The 21,674-nt window shown below is 37.1% G+C and overlaps 1 protein-coding gene across 4 annotated transcripts in view; it reads left to right on the forward strand.

The window, feature by feature from the left end:
- SPHKAP (SPHK1 interactor, AKAP domain containing) overlaps window positions 1–21,674 on the forward strand; it is a 169,016-nt gene that overhangs the window by 37,608 nt on the left and 109,734 nt on the right. For all 4 annotated transcript variants that reach the window (XM_012446151.3, XM_012446153.3, XM_012446152.3 and 1 more), the window contains one exon: window positions 10,818–10,923. In XM_012446151.3, coding sequence (XP_012301574.2) covers window positions 10,818–10,923 — 106 coding nt within the window. The remainder of the gene's footprint in view (window positions 1–10,817; window positions 10,924–21,674) is intronic.

The raw sequence follows: 21,674 nt of genomic DNA on the forward strand, positions 1-21,674 counted from the left end.
GGGAGGATAGGAAGGGATAACACCAGGAGAAATGCCTGAAGTAGGCAACATGGCGGTTGGGGGGAGCGGTTGAGACAGCAAACCACCATGGCATATATGTACCTATGCAATAATCCTGCAGAATACAGGATGTGCACGTGTACCCCAGAGCCCAAAGTACAATAAAAATAAATAAATAAATAAAAATTAAAATTTTAAAGAAAGAAATGAACTGAATGGACTTATATTTATGTTACTATTAGTAGTAGTAGTATTAGTATTATTTTAGAGACAGGGTCCAGCCCTGTCCCCCAGGTTGGAGTGCAGTAGTATGATCATGGCTCACTGCAGCCTCAAATTCCTGGGCTCATGTCATTCTCACACCTCAGCCTCATGAGTAGCTGTGACCATGCCATCATGCCCAGCTAATATTTATTTTTTCATAGAGATGGGTCTCATATGTTGCCTAAGCTGGTCTTGAACTCCTGGCCTCAAGCTGTCCTCCTGACTTGGCCTCCCAAAACACTAAGATTACAGGCATGAGCCACTGCACCTAGCCCAGTCTTATATTTTAAAATAATATACCCATGCCAATGATTATGCATTATAATACTTTGTACTCACTTGTGTTCATTTAATATGGAACATTTTCCCATGATATTTTTGAGGGCAAAGAGGCATCATTTTCATGTCTGCATACTAATCTTATCAATGTTCTTACTGGTGAATGTATTTCTAACTTTTAGCTTTTTTTTCTGTTAAGAATAATGAATTGAATATCTCAATGTGTTAAGTCTTTAGCTTGGTGTCTATCATCTAAAATAGAATCCTAATGGAAAGCATTGCTGACTCACCGGCATGCATGGATAAGAGTTGTGGAAAGCGTGGACAGGTGGTTTTTCAAAAATGTCATATGAATGTGTACTCCCAGAAGCAACATGCAAAGCAACACTCTTTTTTTTAACTTTTATTTTTGTTTCAGGGGTACATGTGAAGGTTTGTGATATAGGTAAACTCATTTCACGGGGGTTTGTTGTCCAGATTATTTTATCACTCAGGTATTAAGCATAGTACCCACTAGTTATTTTTCCTAATCCTCTCACTCTTCCCACCCTCCACCTTCCATAAGTCCCCAGTGTGTGCTGTTCTCCTCTAGGTGTTCATATGCTCTCGTTATTTACCTCCCGCTTAAAAGTGATAAAGTGTCGTATTTGGTTTTCTGTGCCTGCATTAGTTTGCTAAGGATAACAGCCTCCAGCTCCAACCAGGTTCTCACAAAAACAGACAAACAAACAAACAAACAAAAAAAAAACCACGATCTCATTCTTTTTCATGGCTGCATAGTGTTCCAGTACCACATTATTTTGTTTAACAGAATACCATATATTTTCTTGATTTCAGAGAGAAACAAAATTCATTCTTTCACTTATTTATCAACAAAGCTTTCTTAAAATTTACACTCTGCACAGCCATCCCCGGGCACATCAGAATTGTGTATTCTTATGCTCTTCACATGCAACCGCATTTCTTACCTCTCCTCTTTTACTCCCCTTCACTTCCTTATGCCATTTTCATATGACTGCCTTTAAATGTAAATGATCAACATGAATGTCTCAAGCCAGAGTCCCATTCCATGTCTAACCTTCAGTAACATTTCCTCATTTTGTGGCGTTTGTGATAAGTGACACAGGGGCTCCACAGAACCCTAACTCCCAGAATCCCTAGAAGGAAGGATTTGCCAACCAAATTAAGGAAGCAAACAGAACCAGAAAAAAATACATAAAATAAAAATAGTTATTATATATTTTTAATGTAATCATTGAACTGTTGCCAATAAAACTAACATTTTAGCAATACAACTACTTTCCTCTAGAAACACTTTCAATTCAGTTTTTTCACTAATGTCACATTAGTCTTCTGTAAGCTTCAGAGCTTTGCTTTAATGACCTCAATATTTTCCCATGATAATTGATATAAAACTGTGTGTATGAACAGGCTGCATCTTCATATAGTCTTAGAATAATTTATTAAATTCTGTATTCTCTTGGATTTAAAAAAGCCATATTATTCTTCATTTTCCAATCTAATGATAATAGTTAAGAGTCATCAGAAGTATAGAAATTTCTCATTGTACTTATTTTGGAATCCTAGTTCTAAGAAAAGTGACACTATAATAAATGTTTATGAAATTTATTCAAAAATGTTCATATATTAATATTTAATATCCAAATGTGCTAAAAACCTATCAAGGAGACTCTTAAGAGTAACTAAATTTACAGGGCTTCATGTGGTAGGTGCTACATGACTCCTTCACAGGAAATAACACCGTGAAACCACCGCAATGATCTCATGACAAAGCTTCTATTATCATCTGCATTTTACAGATGAGAAAACCCAGGTTTAGAGAGGGTTGAGTAACATCCAGCTCCATCCATCTAGTAACTGGTAGAAAGGAAGCTTGCCCTTAGATTCTTGAATGCCAGCGCACTAGGAACTGGCTTTATTTAGACTCATTTAGATGACGTGGTCACAGAAGCAAAGAATTAGAAGGAATATTAGAGGTCACAGTGGAAAATGGTATGGTGTTGAGAGCAGCAGATGAAATCTTAGGTCTGTTATTTAGTAGCAACATAATCTTGGCGTATTAGGCTGTTCTTTTGCTATAAACTCCTGGGACTGGGAAATTCATCAGAAGAGAGGTTTAGTTGGCTCATGGTTCTGCAGGCTGTACAAGAAGTGTAACACTGGCATCTGCTTCTGGGAGGTCTCTGGAGGCTTACAATCATGATGGAAGGCAAAGGAGGTGTGGGCACATCATGTGGTGAAAGCAGAAGAGAGCAAGAGGGAGGTGCCATCCACTTTTAAACAGCCAGGTCTCATGAGAAGTCACTCACTATTGCAAGGGAATAGTGCTAAGCCATTCGTGAGAAATACACCCCCATGATCCAATTGCTTCCCACCATGCCCCACTTCTAATACTGGGGATTATAATTCAACATGAGATTTTGGAGGGACACATATCCAAAATGTATCACTTGGATTGCATGTTAGTTAACCTCATCAATCTTCAGTTTCTCCTCTATAAAATGGGCATAATAAAATTAGTATGTAAAGCACACCATAGAGTGCTCAGTACCTGCTATGTATTAAATGAGGGTAAATTCTGTTAGAAGTAGTATAAAGAAGATCATATATCAGAATGAGGCAACTGCCCAAGTGGTTTGATGGAAGAACATGGGAGCATGAGGCAATTATGGTAATACACGTTCTGAATGTACCTGAACTACAGTCTAGATTTAGCAGAATGCAGTGATACACATAATATGCATTGACTATCCGAAAAATATATATCTAAATTTTTTTTAGAAATAAAGAATTCTAGTCCAGCCATGGTGGCTCAGCCCAGTAATCCCAGCACTTTGAAAGGCTGAGGCGGGCAGATCACCTGAGGTCAGGAATTTGAGATCAGCCTGGCCAACATGGTGAAACCCTGTCTCTACCAAAAATATAAAAATTAGCTAGGCGTGGTGGCGGGTGCCTGTGATCCCAGCTACTCGAGAGGCTGAGGCAGGAGAATCACTTGAACCTGGGAGGTGGAGGTTGCAGTGAACCAAGATCATGCCACTGCACTCCAGCCTGGGCAAAAGAGTGAGACAACATCTCAAAATAAAAAAATAAAAGTGAAGAAATAGAAATAAAGAATTCTAGTGATAAATATTTCTATAGTAAGCATCTAGTGGTATTCATGCATAAATATGCACATATTCATGCAAAATTAACTTGGCAACAGGAACACATACTTTTTACCTTACATTAAAATAATGTTTTTACACACATTATTTGTAGGACACACATTTTGAAAAAATTCCCCCATAGCCTTCATTTAAAAAATGAACAGAGAAAAAGGCTAAACCATCATGCTCACTTGCTGGACCCTTTTTCTGAATGACAGATTATAGCTGGGGTCTTGGGAAAGCCTGAGATTATGAAACAGCTTTTAAAGATATAAAACTAGTAAATCTGTACAGTAGTGATCAAACCATGGGACATTACCTGCCATTGTCTCCTTAATGAGAGATAAGATATCAATTTGCAAAGCACAGATTGTTCAAAATGTGTTATCTTATATTGTTATACAATCTCCAATAACGTTTGATTTGGAAGCACAGCCCTTTTCTTACATTAGGAAGTTTGCTATTTGATTGTCTTTTCTACTGTAATCCAGTTATTTTATGTAATATCTGTTTAAGAAGAGATTTCACATTTTACTTCATATGTCTGATATATTTAGAGTGGCCTAAATGAAAAGGCACTAATTGAACAATATTCAACATAATGTTTCAGAGAAAACATTATATTGGCTATTGTTGAGAAAAGATCTCATAACTGAAAATAGGGAATTTATCCACTGTTAGTGTTTACAAATTATATCCCAAATGAAATAACAATACTAGATAGTGTCTTTGTTTTTCATCTTCTTCTAATAATCAAGATTGAATTAGAGGATAGCTAAATTTGAGGCCATTCTTTCTTCTAAGAATGAGCCACTTATTTTATGATTAATAATGAACAGCCTATTAATATTTTCTTTATTGTTACTTACCAGTACCTTAAAAAGTGAAACCCAAACTCAGGTCTGCAACATTTTCACCGATCTGAAGACAAAAACTGTAATAAAATTTTGTCACTTATCTTTTCTTAAAAATAAATGTCCTTCATTCTTGGATAATACATCACAGTTTCTTGTTACAGTGTTACAAAGCCCTTTATTTGAAGAATGATGGTTAAAGCAGAGATATAAGGGGTTTTCTGAGGTTTATTTGAGAAAATAAAAGGCTGGACTCTTTAAAACATTATTACTGCTGTGGTTATTTTTATTTTACTGGTCTAGGAGATTAAGAAGTCTGGAATTTTACAGTTATGGAGCCCCTTTCAGTATTGAAACAGAACATACAGTGATGGCTTCTAAATATTTTAATCCTACAAAATAAATGAGGATTTTGTAAGTCTTTCAGCTGCCAGTGAATTGATGACATATTTACTTTGCATGAATGGCATGGCATGTTCAACCTAGGGAAAAAAAAACATAAACTTCTTACTTAGGAGATGAAACCAGAAAAAATATACACAGCAATAAATGAAAATTTTTTCACTGGATACATATTTAAATTGGTAAGACAGATTTTATGCAAGCTATTGCAGTAAGAGAGAGAGCTGTCAGTGTAGAACTGAGGTTAACTCCAAATACAACAAGGACAAGTAGGGATTTACCCAACATGTAGAGTGAAGGGGTCAGTGGACAGAGAATTACTAAGAGAGGATGTCAACAGTAGGGGATCCTCACTAAACTGTCCTAACAGGTGTCCTAGTAGACAGGCCAGGGACTTAAGTATCAAAAGTGGGTGGATGAGGAAGTTGATCAGATATTTGGATGTAAGAATTCTTTCTAAACTGACTTAGCAGGATTATTCTCTATAACTGGGCTCGGCAGGCCAAAATCCAGGCCTAGCTGAGAAGATGTCTCAAAGGAGGAGCTTGACTAAAGTTTGGTCAAGAAAAGAGTCTTTGTCAAGATTGGTTAGAAGAGGAAGACAGGAGACACTAATACCTCATGTGATGTTTTAAAAGAGTCAGTTTTTGAAAAATTGACCTAAACCTCTGAGCTTCATGTAACAGGTAAATTCCTTTGGATAAGGGTAAAATAAGAATGTTCACTTGAGAAAACTTCCATTTCGAACTGTGTGAAAGCATAGTTTAAAATCCTCTCAATTTTTGGTTGTCATATGTTGTCAAATTGATTTTAATGACAACATCTCAATCCCTTGCTCAAGATCTCTTCTGGTAGATCTGAGTTTTAATTTTTTTTCTAGTGTTGGGATTAAAGCTCAAGAGTAGATATTCCTAATAGGGTTGAGACAATCAAATGAATTATAATTACTACTTTTTACCAAGAGCATTCTTTAAGGAGGGAGAAGACAAGAGCAAATCTTATCTTTTAGAATCTGTTAAAATGGTTTAACTTTACACTGTGTTTACTTGACATTTTAGCAAGCATAACAGCAGACTCTCTTTTCATTAGAACTATCCTGGGAAATTCCTTAAATTATCTTCTCAGATGTGGCTTATCCCGCCATCTGTCAGCAATGCAGAAAATTTAGCATTAAATTCAAACGCTTGTTTGTGCCTAATCTTTTGAGGTTACCTAGGCTGCTCAGAAAGATAAGAACAAACAAACTCAGTAAGTGCTTGTTGGGCATCTCCCACTGGCTGGCACTGTCCTGTGTCCTAAGTGACTCCTGCCCTTTTAGGTCTTACAGACTAAAGTGGAAATAGACAAATATAAAATGATATGCCTTTTGGACAAGTGCTAAAACAAGATATGGCTTAGAGTACTGTTGGAATACACAAGAATAGTGTCTGTCTCACTTCCTGGGTTGGGGTGGGGTGGGAATATGGGGGTGGGAGCAAGGTAGGATTGCGAGTGTGTTTGTGAGGGCATGGGGCACTGGAGCTACATGGGAGAGGAGAATTAGCCTCCTTGGCAGGGGGAAGGGAGAAGGGAGGTGCCACAGGTAATTTATAAGCTGAGACCCAAAGGATACAGTAGGAATTATTAAGAAGGGAAGGTGAGGACTAGGTAGAATATTCCTAAAGAAAGTAATATCATGAGGATATTACACCCAGGCCTCTCTATCGCTGTTCGTCCAGTGTCTCTTTTACTCTGATCTACTTTTCTCAGTATCAGTATGATGGCCCACAGGCAAATGGAATATGAATTCAATTTAATATGTTACATAAGTGTTTCTCAAACTCTAATGGACATATAAATTACCTGAGTTTAATGTCAATATGCAGATTCTGATTCAATAGTTCTGAGTTCCTGGGAATCTAACAAGCTCCCAAGTGACATCAATGCTACTGGTTCATGAACCAAACTTCGCATCGCAATATATAGACAACTCAGTTTCCAGTAACTGGATACATCTCTCTCTAGAGAAATAACTGGATATTCCCTAGACTATTTTCATGATTGATATGACCTACTTATACTGCATGAGTCACTGCAGTGGTGGCAGTACAGCGGCAACTTACCATCTCATTTAGAGATACATGAATTTTTTCTATAAAGAAAGCTGCTTTATAGAAGTCTGGTTTAAAATCTTCATAGAAGTCTGGTTTAAGCCACCACTTCAAATTCTACTTTGTACCTTCTTTCCCATCTTTATCTACATCCTCATTGAAATGCACTTAACAGTTTCAGCATGAAACCAGTTTGAAAGGTTGTGTTTAATAAATATTGTCAACACTTGTCAAAATCAAAGGAAAATGTCCCAGGGAAGAACTTGCAGCCTTACACATTAGGAGAGTTATAAAGCTGTACTGTATCTTGACAACAATTCTTTTAATGTCAATTTCAGCTCATTTTAATAAATGCATGAGTTTCATATCACTGCTATCTCCGCCTCATTCTGTAACAGCAAATGTTCTGCTTCTCTAGAGATCAAGGACAGCATCATTGTAAATACTCTACAAATTCCTTCTCCATCCCAAAGGCATGGGAACAGACTGGGCCATGTTGTAATGTCACCTATTGGAAATGCACACTCACATCACATGCTTTAAAACATAAGCCTACCTCCTACATTTTCTTTGGATATTAGGCATTATTAAAGTGATATACATGTTTCAGAAGATGTGTCTGCTTTAAATATGGGTGCAGTAGAGTTGCATTACACTTGTCATCTAGTAATGTATTGATTTTTGCCCCACCATGTGACTCAGCTTCATTTAACACTCACAACAATGAACAAATATATATGTGCATATATATAGTTAAATTTTTTTTATTAATGCTATATAGGCTTATCATTAGAACAAATGGCATCAGCCTTGCAGGCAAGCAAAAAAACTTTCAAATTTCCTTTCATACCTTCATTTTCAACTAGGATTTTACAGTCATCTTAAAGGCAGAAGGACTTTATATCAGAATATCGGTGGGTAGACTTGTCATTACTTCCTTCTATTAGATGAGCTCAAGTTCTTAAACTTTTGGGTGCATAAAAAGTATTGTAGCAGGTTGTCTATCTAAAACCATATATAAAAGTGCTTCATGGGTAAATAAGTAATTTTCAAGGCTGACCTTTTCATTTTCTCTATTTTTACATTACCCCAATTTTGGACCTAACCATCTCTGCCCAAGTTAGATAGGATTTCCTTCTGGAGTGACCAGAGGCTGTTGAAGTGCTCTTTCTAAGATGTTTCATATCTAGAAGGAGCAGCCTGAGGTCTGTGCCAGCCTTACTTTTCAGCCTGCCCACTTCCTACTCCTAAAGTCTCTAACCATGTAAAAAGTCATGAGGATGTCTTAGCACTGGGCATAAGTCCAGGGATGACCTGGATGGAAGAGATCTACTAGCCCATCAGAGCTGCCTGGGGGACACATTAGCAACAGGACACAGAGCTGTGTAACCCTACATCCTGTCACCCTGAACTGCACACAGGGCCTTGGCTGGCTCCTAGAGGGAGTCATATAACTTGACTTAGAGATCAAGATTTTATAGATCAAAATCAGCTTGGTTCATGGCCTTATCTTGCACATGTAAACTATTTGGAACCTAACAATAATCGCTGTTTGGCCTTTTGGTAAAAGCCAAACTGTCCTGTGGCCAAGAAAGCATTCGAGGAGATGTCCACACTGGGGTTTGCAGTAAATGGCAGCCTAAAAAGTTGTAGGTCCACATTGTAAAAAACCTGTAAAAATAGGGGCTGAAAACTCAGGTGTCTCTTATATTTTGCAAGTGACATCCAGGGCTATGAGGGAATCACAGACTTTAGTCTAAACATGTCATTTATGAATGATGAGACTAAGACTCAGAAAAGCTAGGTGGCAGAATAGGTAGAGACTGGCAACCAGGAAATTGAGCTAATTTCCTTTTCCTGCTTTCTTTCTCTCTTTCCCTTCCTTCCTTCCTTCCTTCCTTCCTTCCTTCCTTCCTTCCTTCCTTTCTTCCTTCCTTCTTCACTCCCTTCCCCCTTCCCTCCCTCCTTCCTTCCTTCTTTCTTCAATTTTTCTCTCTCCTTCCCTCCTTCCTTCCTTCTTTTTCCCTCACTTCTTCCTTCCTCTCCTTTCCTTTTCTCCCTCCCTCCCTCTCTTTCTTTCTTTCTCTCTTTCATTTTCTTTTCTTTTCTTTCTTTCTTTTCTCTCTTTCATTCACCTTCCTTCCTTCCTTCCATCTTTCCTCAGCTAAACAAAGATAATGTAAAGGGCGTTATCCTTTCATTTACATGAGGTTCACTCTAGCCCTCAAGTGACAATTACTCAAAAAGTAATATATAAAAAATTTTAACAAAACAGATTTTATTTGAATTACTCTGTGCAGATTTTGCCTGAATCTATGATTTGTTACACAGCACAGTCAGTAGTCATTTTTTAAAATGTCATTTCATAATAATGGAAATGCCAACAGACTACACTAATGCCCTGTTTGACTAATGGCTAATTGAAAAATTGGCTAATTTAGTGCTTGAAACATGAGCGTTATATGTTAGATAGAAACAAATTGTTTATTTAACTGATCTTTTATTTGGCACTTGTTTTAAGAGAAAACATCTACATGTCTCATTGAAAATTTTATGCAGAACTATCAGATCATATTCCAAAAATATTTGTTAATGCATTGTGCATGTTCTATGTGGTCAACAACAAAAATTCAACATATAAATTTGAACTATCAGTACGTTTTAAAAGTCCAAATTATTGTATTTTCAGAAGAAAAATATTTAGAAATGCATATAACATTTAGAGAGTTTTCTGTATTTAAACGAGGCTCAATGTTGAGTTTCCCAGTTATGTAAAATAAAAGTTTGATAACAATTTTCATTTTTATCATGTCTTAAAAACATAGAAGTATTTTTTTTTTTTTTTTTTTTGAGATAGGGTCTCACTCTGTCACCCAGGCTGGAGTGCAGTAGCATGATCTCAGCTCACTGAAACCTCTGCCAACCAGGTTCAAGCCAGTCTCATACCTCAGCCTCCTAAGTAGCTGGGATTACAGGGGCATGCCATCAAGCCTGGCTCATTTTTTTGTATTTTTAGTAAAAACAGGGTTTCACCGTGTTGCCCAGGCTGGTCTCGAACTTCTGACCCCAAATGATCTGCTCACCTCAGCTTCCCAAAGTGCTGGGATTATAGGAGTAAGCCACTGTGCTCAGACAATTTTAAATATTTTTAAAATATTTATACAACTCTGTACATAGCCAAGCCGGTCAATATTGACAGAGATACGGGGAGGGATGTAAGTCTATAATTTTGGAGATAGAGAAGTTGAGGAGCTGTCTCCAGCCACAGAGATGGTAAAGAGATTATCCGCATTTTCTAAAATCTACACTTTTTTTTAAATGGTACCATTCTGAGTCCAGATTAAAATTACATTTTACCTCCATTTAAAAAGTAAAATGGTATTTTGTTATGTGTTGATGTTTTCAGAGATGAATTAATGTGGCAATTGAGAAAAATTTATTTGGGTTTTAAAACTGCTTGCTTAAGAAAAGATGCTAACAAGGCCAGTAGTCAGACAGATGCAATTCGGTCCTTCAAAGCGCCGTGGAAGGCAGTGGTATACAGTTTTATGGCCACAGTAGGATCATCTGTAGTGGTCTCACCCATTACAAAATTGTATGCAACAAAGAAATGTCCATTTCGGCAGGGGGATTGGCAGTGTTTAATGAAATCTGAAAATACGATTTTTGATACACCACGTTGTGATTTGTTTATTCTTTATTTCCAAATATAGAGATGACTCACTGGAATGTGTTTTTGTGTTTTGGGGCACAAACAGCAACTTGGAGTCATCACGGATGTATGACGTTTTGGAACCGCAGCAGGGCAGTGGATGCGGCAGCTCGGGAAGCAGCCGGGGGAACTCCATCACGGCCTGTAAGAAGGTAACCTGGCCTTACACCACTTTCTTCTTGCCAGTTGAACTTGAACTTCATTTAATCTGAAAGTTTAAACACTCTTCCTAAAATAGAAACAACAATAAAAAGAAACAACAAAGTGGTCCATGGTTTGCTTTCCCAAGTAAACCTTGATAACATTACAATTTTAATCCATGGAAATGGTCAGAAAATTCAAGCACAGGAAATTATAAGTCTCCACTGCCGTACTACCTCAACTCAAGACTTTTCCCCAGTGTTTCTTCTTAAACTTGGCCATGAATAAGTTTCTTGCATCTCCTTTCAGAAAAATATTCACGGATTTTGAATGACTAAACATATTAAATTAAGTTACTAAATCTGTATCTAAGAAAATTTTAGGGCTGCTTTGCTTTTGATATTTTCATATAACAAAGGATACGCTTGGCTTATTTTATTAGGAAAAAGAGAATGGTATTTTCTAGAACATAGACTTAAGAGCTGATAAAAAAATTATGCTCTAAGATACAAAAACACTTGAACAACGTAAAATCACTGAATTTACCTCATTTTTCCAGCCAATTCAAATAAGGCCCAAAACCTTGAAGTAGAATGTCCACAGTCCTGGTTTCCCACCTAATGTTTTGTCACTATTTATGCTGAATTCCATGAAAGCATGTTTCTTCTCATCCCAATTTAAAAGCAATCACACTGAGTTATTTCACTTATTGCGAGAATATTAAATTATAAAAAATCTTATAGCTGTATATTAACACAAATTCTGATACTAAGCATATTGTATATATGTATGTATTGTGTGTATATGTAATACACATTATATACATACATATATATGTATGCATATGAGAATATGGGTATATATATGTTTATATATACCCAGATAAGCAGCCTTAGTTATTCTCTGCTTGTGTGAGTTTTGTATAGGTTTCTAGTTTTCAAGTATTACATAAATTAACAAATATCTGTACTGAAAAATATACTTACTCCAGAAAGGTAGCATTAAACATAATTTTACAAAAGTATTTGCATACATTCATTCATAACCAAATTAAAAAAAAAGCTGTCTAATTAATTAAGGAGTCTTATTAGCACATGTTACATGATCTGTTATTCTTTCTTTTATCAATTCCTACAGAGGAATTGGTGCTAAAATTTCCACTTTTTAATACAGGAAACTAAGGCACTATAATTCAAAATGATTTCAAGTTATTCATAAAAGAGCTAATACTTTATAAAACTATTTATAAAAGAGGTCTCCAAGCCTTAGGTATACTCTGTTCAACTCTGTAACTCCAAATTATAAATGCTTCATCAGATGCTGTACATTTTACAGGGCTAAATAATTTTTAGTCTGTTCTAATTTTAAAAAATAAATACATTTCTATTGATACAAGTTTGTGTGGTATTTAAAAGAAGAATTGGATCCAGACTGCCTGAATTTAACGGCCAGTTTCATCATTACTTGTGTGATCTTGAGCAAATGACTTTACTTCATGTCTTGATTTTCTCATGTGAAAAATGAAGAAAATAGTATTATCTGTTTTACAAGATTGAAGCAAGAACTTAATCAATTAATGTGAAATGTTTACAGCAGTGCCTGGCACACTTCAAGCACTCAAAATAAAGATATCACTAATATTACTCTACAGAAGAATATTATCAGCAAGCACACAGTCACAGAAAATAATTTTGTATAGGTATTACCATGCCTAGAGAGTTAGGGATTTATGATCTGTTGTCTCAGCTACAGTTATTTCCCTGGAAAAGAGGTAGTTACATTTATGTCTTTTTAAAAAAATATATCCCATCTGGAAGCTCTGAACTGAGAGAGCTGTTTGGGCCTGGATGTCCACTCAAAAAATCAAAACTAGGGCCAGGTGCAGTGGCTCACGCCTGTAATCCCAACACTTTGGGAGGCTGAAGAGGGCAGATCACCTGAGGTAGGAGTTCGAGAAACCTGTCTCTACTAAAATACGAAAATTAACTGGGAGTGGTGACTTGCGCCTGTAGTCTCAGCTACTTGGGAGGCTGAGACTGGAGAATCCCTCAAACTTGGGAGGCGGACCTTGCAGTGAGCCAAGATCACACCATTGCACTCCAGCCTGGGCTACAGAGTGAGACTCCATCTCAAAGAAAAAAATAAATAAATAAAACTAAAGCTAATCTATAATTCTAAATGCCTTCACTAGCATATATATATATATTTGCATGTGTATACATATGTATATATGTAAATGTATACATAAATATATACATTTACAAATAATGTGAAATTTTAATGTAATCTGACTAATCACAATTATTTTTAGAACAACTATTGGGAAATTGAACCGTATTAAATTGTCTTTATCTTGATCCAATATAGGCAATTTTGTATGGCTCAACCTAAATACATTCAAAACTCTGTTAGATCTTGGGAAAAAATACAAAGATAGATCATAAATAACCCTCGCCCTTAATTAATTCACAGTATGGTTTGGGATATAATACTGGTTTCTCTTGTAAAAAGTCAAATAATAATTCATAAGTTAGACAGTTATCCAAGATAACAACAGGCATGCCTTCTTTTACTTTACTTCACATCATTGGACTTGGCAGATACTGAATTTTTTATAAAATGAAGGATTGTGTCAATCCTACATCCAACAAGCCCATCGTACCACTTTTCCAACAGAATGTGCTCACTTAGTGACTCTGTGTCACATTTTGGTAATTCTCTCAGTATTTCAAACTTTTCATTATTACCAAATCTGTTGTGGTTATCTATTACCAGTGATCTTTGATGTTACTATGGTAACTGTTTTGAAATCCAAGAACTGCACTCAAGTAAGAAGATGAATTTAATCAATAAATGTGTGCTCTGACCGATCCAAGGACGAGTCATCTTGTTAGAGGCTAATGCAGCTGATAACTTTAAGTGTCGGCCAATGCTCGTTTCCTATTCCAAAAATCCTAGGGCCCCTAAATATTATGCTAAATCTACTACCTGTGTTCTATGAATGGAACAACAAAGCCTGGATGACAGCACATCTGTTTACAGCATGGTGTACTGAATATTTTAAGCCCACTGTTGAAGCCTACTGCTCAGAAAAAATATTCCTGTCAAAATATTACTGCTCATTGACAATGAATTTGGTCACTTGAGAGCTCTAGTGGAGATATACACGGAAATTAATGTTTTCATGTCTGCTAACACAGAATCCATTCTTCAGCCTATGAATAAAGGAGTAATTTTGGTTTTCAAGTGCTAATGTTTAAGAACTACATTTAATAAGGCTATAGCTGTTATAGATAGTAATTCTTCGATGGATCTTGGCAAAGTAAATAGAAAATATTCTAAAAAGGTTTTACCGTTCTAGATGCTATTAAGAACATTTATGATTCATGGGAGAAGGTAAAATATTAACATAAACATGAGTTTGAAAGTTGATTCCAACTCTCATGGATGACTGAAGGGTTCAATACATGTGGTTGAAATAACAAGAAAACTAGAATTGCAAGTAGAGCCTGAAGAGTGACTGAATTGCTGGAATGTCCTCATAAATCTTGAAGGAATGAGGAATTCCTTCTTATGGATGGAAAGAAAGTGGTTTCTTGAGATGGACTCTACTCCTGGGGAAGATGCCATGAACGTTTTTGAAAGCAGCAAGTTTTGAGAGGATTAGCTCCAATTTTGAAAGTTCTCCTGTGGGTAAAATGCTATTGAATAGCATTGTATGCCCCAGAGAAATCTTTCTTGAAAATAGACTTCATCAGTGTAGCAAAGTTCATTGTTGTCTTATGTTAAGAAATTGCAACAGGTACTGTAACCTTCAACATCCATTACCTTGATCAATTAGTAGCCAGCAACCTGGAGATAAGGACCTTTCACCAGGTGAAAGGTCACTGAAGGCTCAGATGACTGTTAGCATTTTTTTAGCAACAAAGTATTTTTAATTAAGCTACATACTTTTTTGGTTATAATGCTATTTCACACTTAATAGACTACAGTATAGTACAGACATAACTATTATATGCACTGGGAAACCAAAAATTTTATGAGTTCCTTTACTGTGTGTGATATTTGCTCTGTTGTGGGGGACTGGGATTGAATATCTCTGAGACATGCCTATATAAATCCATAGAAAACAGGTATTGTTTTATTAAAAGCCAAGAGCCAAGATTGCCCTTAGATCTGCAATAGACAGCAGCAAGTTCAGTGGAAGGTACTCAGAAGGATGATCAAGATTTGAATTGAGAAAGAATATACAACCAAACTTGGAAAGGGCTGCTGCAAATTAATGAAGAAGTCAGTACCTTCCCTGGTAATATATTTTTTAATATTTATAGCACATTCTTTTCATTTCAACTATTCTCTCAAGCTTACATAATAATTGCATTTGAAAGACAAATTAGTAACTGTATATGCCTCGAGTCAAACACCGTGGGGCTGTCATTGTTTACCTTCTCTTCAAAAGAGTTGTTCACCAACGTTTTCTTCTTTGTATCCAGAACAGAAGCACCCAATAAATAGTCATTTAATATTGAATGGATTTTATGCCTTTATTAATTATTTTATTATTAAATAATACTGTAAGCTAATTCTTTAAAATCTTGTTAATCACAGATTGCAGAACAGGGGAAGTGAAGATCCGTATGTTAAATGCACATGCAGTGTATGTTCTATACAAAAAAAGGCAAAAAGAACAAGGACAGTTACATCTGAGAAGTAGCAAGGCTGTCCTGACAAATCACCGCTCTTCACAGTCAATCAACCTTCACTGAGAGTAACATGAATAATTGAAATCTATTGGTAATTCCCCAAACTCATTTCATGTAATCGTGTCATCTTTTTCCTCATCAAACTTCTTATCAGAACCGACATATTGCTAAATTAACTGGTGGGAGAAGTAAAACAAGGGTCCACAAGATAATGCATTAGTTGGATAATCAGCCTCTGAAAAATTGCAAATTGACTGAATTTCTTTCACATGTTCCATAATGAATCTCTAAGGATTTCAGGAATCCTACCCAGACACAATTGCTTGTGTTCCTCAAATTTCCTCTGTAGTATTGGAGAAATATGGTCCCTGGAAGCTGCAGCTCTGAAAAGGCAATAGCATCAGGAAAGAGACTTTGGTGTACTTCGTTGAAGGAAGAACTCTTCAATATATAGTTTTGGTAGCAAGAGATGGTCTTTCCCCAGAGCTAAGATGACCACACCATGCAGTGACAATTTGCATATATTGTCTTAGTATTTTGTTAATTGACCCCCGTTTGCTCTCAAAAGTGCTTTGGTACGCAAAATAAGTTATATGGTCATCCCATCTCTGGCTTCGGATTTTTCTCTCTCCCTCTCCGTTTTTTAAGAGCTAAAAACGTTAGATAAATTCACACTGAGGCTTTAGTGATTGCTTAATGGAGTGATAACAAACAAATTATGTTTACTACTTCTATTGCCCCCTCCCTTAACTGACATTGGTAATTGAGCCTATTGAGCTTGAACATAAACTCAGAATTCTACTTATTATGAAGCTCTAAACAAACACTTTCAATCTATCCAAGTTGACATGTGAGCTAACCTCTATGTCACCCTAATTATGTGCACTGAGACGCAGGGGCAGTTTTAATGTATGCAATATGATTTCCCAAAATAATGCATTTAATATGATAGAATTACAGAATATTACAAGAAGAAAATGGAAAAGAGCTGCTGGGGAGGGAGCCCTAAAGTTCTCCCCCTAGCGTCCCTGGAATTATATTTCACATAAGCATTGTCTGAAGCCCTCATATTTCATGTAAGCATTGTCTGATGCCCCCATCTCATACAATAACTCCTTCTTCTCCTCTATTTTTTTTCTTTTTTTTTTGTTGCTGTTGTTGTTGTTGAGACGTATTGCTCTGTCGCTCAGGCTGGAGTACAGTGGTGTGACCTCAGTTCACTGCAGCCTCTGCTTCCTGGGTTCAAACGTTTCTCCTGCCTCAGCCTCCCAAGTAGCTGGGATTACAGGTATACACCTGGCTAATTCTTTTTGTATTTTTAGTAGAGATGTGGTTTTGCCATGTGGCCAGGCTGGTCTCGAACTCCTGACCTCAAGTGATTCACCGACTTGATCTCCCAAAGTGCTGGGATTACAGGCATGAGCCACCATGCCCCGCCAACCACTCCTTCTTATAAGACAAATACAACCACCATTGCTAAACTGAATCTTAGGGATTTTACACTAAACAAGCTAAATGATTATATGTGTTACTCTTTTATATTTGTTTAAAACTACATAAAAATTCTTCCTAGTCTCTTTATAATAAATAAAAAACTGTTATCTCCAGAGCAGCAGTGGGATGTTGCGTATCAATCCTGGACTTGGAATTGAGAGACCTGAATTAGATCCCAGGTTTCTCTTCTTGCTGTATGAACTTAGGCCAGTGATGTAACCTGACTCAGATTCTCTAAGGTTAGTGTGATACTTACATACAAAAAGGTTTGTGTACGCCCTTGGCACATAGTTGATGCTTAATGAATAATAGTTCATGCTAAATTAATAATCTTTTAGACAATGGAAGTCTTTATTTAACTGAAATTTAAAAACTGATATAAACATAACTTGCAGTATGCCTCATCCTTTCCTCTTAAAGCATTATATTCAATGTCATATTTCCACAACAGCTGGGCATTTTCAATCTAAGCTTTACATCACAGACTGAAGGTTTGCTATTTGGGATATAGTGAAACCAAGCCTCTGTATAGGATTCATGTGAGGAAAAAATTGTTGGAGAAAAATCAACACCTGGAATATCCTTCTCTTCTCTTTTCATGTCATGTTAATTAAATCCGCCTTAAACTTGGACTTATCAAAGGCAGCAGACTGAAAACACTTCAGGTTCCCAGAGGCAGAGTTTGATCTTAATATGACATCTGAACAGTTTTCTGAAGTTTCAAGAGCATTCTTGGCCATGATGCCCCCCTTTAAACTGACTTAAATTTGCTGTCAACAGTGGCAAATATATCTCTGAAGAATGACAGAATGGATGTCCCTGGATGTTTCATTTTATTCTGCAAAATACACTTTCATCTAAGCTCATATCTTTTTGATAAGATGTAATTAATGAAAGCAATTTAATTAATGTGTTCAGGCACAGGCATACAAATTGGAAGGCTTTTTCACAGTCTGATCCCTATCTCTAGAGACACTTTTATTAGTCAGAATTTCATCGCTCTTGGACAAGAGCCCCAGCAATACTTCTCAGAAGCTAAGAAGTACTTTCACTGTGCTTCAAAGCTAAATATTCACATAATGGAAAATAGATATAATATTCTGTATTTGCAGAAGCTGTTTCTCTCAAAGAAGCAAAAACTTTAAAAATGAATAAATGAAATTAAATAAAAATCAGCATTACTGAGCTTATTCACCTTTCTATAGAAGTAAGACACGAGAATTTCCCCCTGCAGTAAAAACCACTCTCAAGTCTTTAGACATGCTCTTCTGGTCTAGCATCCTATCAGTGGTCTTCAGGTTGGATTCAGACACTAGAGAATGGCCTAGCCAATTTTTGCCAAACAGCTAGATGTCCTGTTTTATCATCATTCTGCAAGAGCAATCAGAAGCATTGAAGAAACAGAGATTTTGTAAGAAAAGACATAGAAAATTATCCTACTAAAAGCAACATTTAAAGAAAGCTAATCTGATAGTTTTCAAGAGAATTCCTTAAAACAAAGACAGCTTGCAATCTGGGATGCCAGGAGGGAAATACTTGGTGGAAATGGGGATGGGGAGGAGAGGGGAGGGAGGGCAGGTGAAACCAATGTGGGTGTAGTGGATGGAGAGAAAAAGAAACCTGGGTGAGATACATTTGGCAGTCAAGATTAGGAGAACTCTTTGACCGTAAGGACTGAACAGAAGAATGACTGCTTAGGATAAGATATTTATGAATGGTGGAACATCTGAGACCACTGGCAAGAAGGCACTGGGAGACAGAGAGGAGAAGAATCCATGACTCCTGATTCAGCCCAGTTGCATCTAAAGACCCAGCCACAACATTCCCTCTGGAGGCAATTTCATTCACCATCTAAGGAAACTTCTGTATGCCCTGAGGCACATCAACATCAGGGTTGTACTGAGGACAGAACGCAAATAACAAAACCTAAAATGCAATAAAAAAAATAAATAAATAAAAGCTTTGATTAGGGCTCATGTTCTCTTCCTTCAGCAAAAGCAGGTCAAGACTGGCTTTTCTCGTCTTAAAGGCAACCAGGTCCACACAGAAACAGAGAGGTGGGGCTGCCTGTGCTACATGGAGGGCTCATCCTCTGGAAAATGGTGGGAAAATTTTAAACCACCAGTTATGGCTTGTTTTGCAGTTTGAATACAATTCAGCTTCTTATCCCGAAGTCAGTATGTTTGACGACTTCTATTCTGGACTCTGAACTCTGCCCATTTCTCAATGCCTCCAGCAGTTTTTCTATACAGTAGCGACGATTCCAATGTGCCAACCTTGTTCTGTTCTCTACACTCAGTTCCTTGAGCATCCTTTCTGCTGTGGGTGAAGAACCCCTGGAAGGAACCTGCATGCTTTTACTTTTTTCTAAAAAAGAAGGATTCTGAAAATCCAAAACAGCTTAGAACATTTTGTGGAATTGAAGCTGATGCCACACTACTAGAACTAGGCAAGTGATCTGTTTTTCTGAATTCCTGTGGTCATTACCCCAAATCTTTTGTATATTATGTATTAAAATCTCTGTCTAGAAATACAATGAGTTTACATTGAATACATCTAATCTGGCATTAAAAATTCTCCTTTCTATCTTTGGGTACTTAAAAAAAGTCTCGCCAGCCCTGCTCCCTATCACTGGCCTCAGGGCCGCCTCTGTTTTCTTTCAGTCCCTCCTCTAAGAAAAGTTCCCAGCAGAGTAGTCTGGAGTAGACACTACATTCCCCACATGTCCTCGCAGCATCCGTCTTTCTCATATCCTGCCAGACTCACCCTTCTGATTAAAGTGCCCGTTTTCAGTCCTGCCAGTGTCAAAGTGGGAAGGAAAAACATGGCTCAGAAAAATTGGAACACCTCTCTAAAAGACACCTTCTGGCTCATGATCGATCCCTTCACGTGAGCCCTCTCCTCACATTCACTAGGCACATCTCTGCCTCTTGAGAAGGAAACTCACTCTGAAAGACTCATATCAGGGCTCAAACTCTCCAGATGGAAAGCATCAAAGAAGAAAATGCATCCCTTCACAGATTATGTGCTCATCTGCAGGCATCTTAAAAGGCAGTTGTTTCCTGTAGCTTTTTCCCAAGAAGAGAGGAGTCGGAGAATAAAGAACTAACTTATTTTATTTTATTTTATCTTATCTTATCTTATCATTTTATTGCAACATAGTCTTGCTCTGTCACCCAGCCTGGAATGCAGTGGTGTGATCATGGCTCACTGTGACCTCCAACTCCTGGACTCTAGTGATTCTCCCACCTCAGCCTCCTGAGTAGCTCAGAGTATAGGTGCAAAGTAACATGTCTGGCTTACTTTTTATCTTTATTATTTTGTAGAGATAGGGTTTCACCATACTGCCCAGGTTGGTCTTGAACTCCTGATCACAAGTCATCTTCCTGTCTCAGCCTCTCAAAGTGCTGGGATTACAGGCTTGAGTCACTGCAGCCAGCCATGTCACTTAGATTTTAACTGCCACAGTTCAAAGGCAAGCACCAATACTCAAGATTAAATCCACTGTTCCTTTGTCCAGTGGCCCATTCTGCACTACCTATATTTTGCATACCAACACAAAAGAATTCAAAGTCAGTAGAAGGCTTTCATGCACTTTATATATCTTCCTACATGTGTGTTTCTTCTTATATTTTCCTTCTCTTAACATTAAAATCACATTCCCTTCACTGATAGTGTAAACATTATAGCGTTATACTGACTCTAAATAGCAATTAATCAGCTGTCCTCTATTTATGCGTCTAACTCGATTCCGCTTAAACCATTGCTGATCATTCATAAATTATACTATATTTGCATTTCCTGAGTATATCTGTTTTTGTAACTCTTGCATCTTACACTTGAGACTGAAACTCAGCTATCACATTCATGTGGATAAAGCTCTTATCAACTTTCAAAGGCTTCTTCAGCCAGCTGACATCTGTGTGATAGGACTGAAGCCGTGTGGCCTGACCCTTCTTTTCCAGTCCTCATCAGTTCCCAGGCTCTAACTCATATAACTGCATTATACCATTGGCACCTAAGAAAATTTAGAAATTTTGTAACTTATTATTTTTAAAGTATCATAAAATAATGGAGTTCTTTTAGCCTTTGGAACAAAACGGTTCTCCATTATCAAGAAGGATTCACCAGCTCAAAGGCATGATTGGCTGGAAGGGTTGGGAAGGAAATGGTTAGTAGTGAGACTACCATTCATTCTCTCTCTCCCTTGACTGCGAAAAAGGGGTAGGGGGAAAGACTCCCAGATAAGAGAAAAGGTAAAATTGTCGTCTCATGATAAACATACTAATGAATAACCTTCAGATAAACTAATTGTATATTTCTAGTCAGACAGTCCTTACCTATGAAATGCTTTTTGCAGTACATATCTGGTCTAAGTTTGCTTCTGGCAAATAAATATAGATTATACTGCTTTATGGAGCATTTATCTCTGACAAATGTCACATAAGGATGTAATTTGAGTACAAAATGGAGATGCTTCATGAAGAAAAGGCATCCTTTCTTTGAAATTCATGTCCCCATACATGTAATGTAGAGACGTTGTATGTTACCCTGGGCCAGGATGC

The sequence above is a fragment of the Aotus nancymaae genome, unplaced genomic scaffold (genome assembly GCF_030222135.1).
Source record: "Aotus nancymaae isolate 86718 unplaced genomic scaffold, 86718_ANA_hifiasm-v0.15.2.pri h1tg000008l, whole genome shotgun sequence".
In the NCBI taxonomy this organism is placed as follows: Eukaryota; Metazoa; Chordata; class Mammalia; order Primates; family Aotidae; genus Aotus; species Aotus nancymaae.